The sequence below is a fragment of the Bos indicus x Bos taurus genome, chromosome 23 (assembly GCF_003369695.1).
Source record: "Bos indicus x Bos taurus breed Angus x Brahman F1 hybrid chromosome 23, Bos_hybrid_MaternalHap_v2.0, whole genome shotgun sequence".
NCBI lineage: Eukaryota > Metazoa > Chordata > Mammalia > Artiodactyla > Bovidae > Bos > Bos indicus x Bos taurus.
This window is the reverse complement of record NC_040098.1, coordinates 634,475-637,343: the sequence shown is the minus strand read 5'-3', so window position 1 is coordinate 637,343 and position 2,869 is coordinate 634,475. Positions and strand designations below refer to the sequence as shown.

Here is a 2,869-nt window from a genome sequence, read left to right as displayed (position 1 = left end):
AGTCACCATCTGCAGTGATTTTGGAGCCCCCCCAAAGTAAAGTCTGGCACTGTTTCCACTGTTTCCCCATCTATTTCCCATGAAGTGATGGGACCAGATGCCATGATCTTAGTTTTCTGAATGTTGAGCTTTAAGCCAACTTTTTCATTCTCCACTTTCACTTTCATCAAGAGGCTTTTTAGTTCCTCTTCACTTTCTGCCATAAGGGTGGTGTCATCTGCATATCTGAGGTTATTGATATTTCTCCTGGCAATCTTGATTCCAGCTTGTGCTTCTTCCAGCCCAGCGTTTCTCATGATGTACTCTGCATATAAGTTAAATAAGCAGGGTGATAATATACAGCCTTGACATACTCCTTTTCCTATTTAGAACCAGTCTGTTGTTCCATGTCCAGTTCTAACTGTTGCTTCCTGACCTGCATACAGATTTCTCAAGAGGCAGGTAAGGTGGTCTGGTATTCTGATCTCTTTCAGAATTTTCCACAGTTTATTGTGATCCACACAGTCAAAGGCTTTGGCATAGTCAATAAAGCAGAAATAGATGTTTCTGGAACTCTCTTACTTTTTCCATGATCCAGCGGATGTTGGCAATTTGATCTCTGGTTCCTCTGCCTTTTCTAAAACCAGCTTGAACATCTGGAAGTTCATGGTTTACATACTGCTGAGGCCTGGCTTGGAGAATTTTGAACATTACTTTACTAGTTTGTGAGATGAAAGCAATTGTGTGGTAGTTTGAGCATTCTTTGGCATTGCCTTTCTTTGGGATTGGAATGAAAACTGACCTTTTCCAGTCTTGTGGCCTCTTCTGAGTTTTCCAAATTTGCTGGCATATTGACTGCAGCACTTTCACAGCATCATCTTTCAGGATTTGAAATAGCTCCACTGGAATTCCATCACCTCCACTAGCTTTGTTTGTAGTGATGCTTTTTAAGGCCCACTTGACTTCACATTCCATCAGCCCGTAGTAAATGGGGAATCCCAACAATGTGAAGGAATTCATTATTTTGGGCATTATGAAGAATCCAGAGCTGCGGAAAATCCTCTCTGCTGTGTTTCTAATCATGTATGTATCCACCATTCTGGGAAACCTCCTCATTGTGGTAACTGTGGTCACAAGTCAGAGTCTGAGATCACCCATGTATTTTTTCCTTACCTTTTTATCCCTTTTGGATACTGACTACTATTCTGCCATTGGCCATAAGATGATTGTAGACTCCCTTTCTGAGAGTGCTACCATCACCCTGGAAGGCTGCATGGTCCAGCTCTTCACTGAACACTTCTTTGGTGAAGTGGGCATCATCCTTCTCACTGTGATGGTCTATGACTGCTCCATGGCCATCTATAAGCCTCTTCACTATGTGACCATCATGAGGCCTTGGATGTGCTGCCTTTTGCTGGGAGTGACTTGGCTGGGGGAGTCCATACATGTAACAATACAACTTCTCTTTATGTATCAAGTACCCTTCTGTGGCCCTAATGTCACTGATCATTTTATGTGTGATTTTCTCCCACTGTTGAAACTGGCCTGCATGGACACCCTCACCCTGGACCTCTTACTCATCCTCAACAGCAGAATGATGTGTGTTACCATCTTCCGGATTCTCATCACCTCCTATGTGGTCATTCTCTGCTCTGTGAAGTCCTGCAGCTCCAAAGGGTGGCGTAAAGCCCTCTCCACCTGTGGCTCTCACCTCATGGTGGTCATTATGTTCTTTGTGCCTTGCATTTTCTTGTTTTTGAGGCCTGTGGTCACTTACCTAATAGAGAATGTGATGGCTGTGTCTTTTACCATCATTGCTCCCATGTTAAATCCCCTGATCTATACCTTGAGGAACACAGAGGTAAAAAATGGCATGAGGAAACTGTGGATGAAACAAGGAGCCATGTGTGGTCATTAACTTACAGGCTAAGAGAAATTCTTTCCTGAAGGACAATGAGGTCTTACCTCCCATTCATTATAACCCACTTGGGACACAACAAATAATGTAAATCTGGTTAAGAATGAAAATCAATTTAAGGTAATAAAATTAGGTATTACCTACCTCTCAAGTACATTTTATATTTCATCCCTTTTCTTAAGGTTCTTTGTGTGTCTCTCTGTCTCTCCCTTCCTTTTTAACCTGTCTTCTGCATAATTCAAGTCTTCCTAAATTCAGAACTTTTGTTTATCTGATTCCATTTACTGCTGGAATTCTCTTCCCAGAAATTTTGCTTGTCTCATTCCATCTTATTTATTTTATCTACTTTCATAAGAGTTAGACAAATTTTCCCTGATGACTTTTTCTAGTCATTCCCTTCTATTATTCCCTAATTCTCCATCTGGTTATATCCTTCACATTAATGATCACAAGCTGTACTTTAAAAATTGTTTCTTTATTTTTATTTTCTCTGTTTCCCCCGTAAGATTATAATCTCTGTAAGGGCAGGCATTGTGTTTATTCATTCATGCTGCATGTAGAGCACTGCCAGTCACTTACTAGGTGCTAAATAAATATTACTGAATGAATATAAGCCTAAAATAAATAGATTTTAAAATATCTGCAAATTGGGTACAAAGTAAGGGAGAATACATAAATATTAACTTTTTAGGTGATTGAATCTTCCTAGATTTTTTGGAAGATAGAATCTTTCTATGGTTTTCACACTGTCAAATGTCCTTTTAAGAAGTTCTAGAAGGCAGTGTAATTTCAAATTAGTAGTTTATTGTTTAATATGGAGGACACCACTACAAACATTCTCTACTACTTTTTTTTTTTCTTCCTTTAGATGAGCTGAATAAGAAATAGCCATGTCAGCATAATTCAGAATCTGTTGTCTATATCTTGAAGTTATATAATTCTTTATGAGAAGAGAGCAACTATATAGACATA

The 2,869-nt window shown here is 39.4% G+C and overlaps 1 protein-coding gene across 1 annotated transcript; it reads left to right on the top strand.

Annotated features, from left to right (window-relative positions):
* The first annotated feature begins 967 nt into the window (after positions 1-967).
* LOC113882256 (olfactory receptor 4C6-like) lies at positions 968-1,897 on the top strand. The gene has a single exon (XM_027525466.1). The coding sequence runs from the start codon at positions 968-970 to the stop codon at positions 1,895-1,897; it is 930 nt and encodes a 309-aa protein (XP_027381267.1).
* Positions 1,898-2,869: the final 972 nt, after the last annotated feature.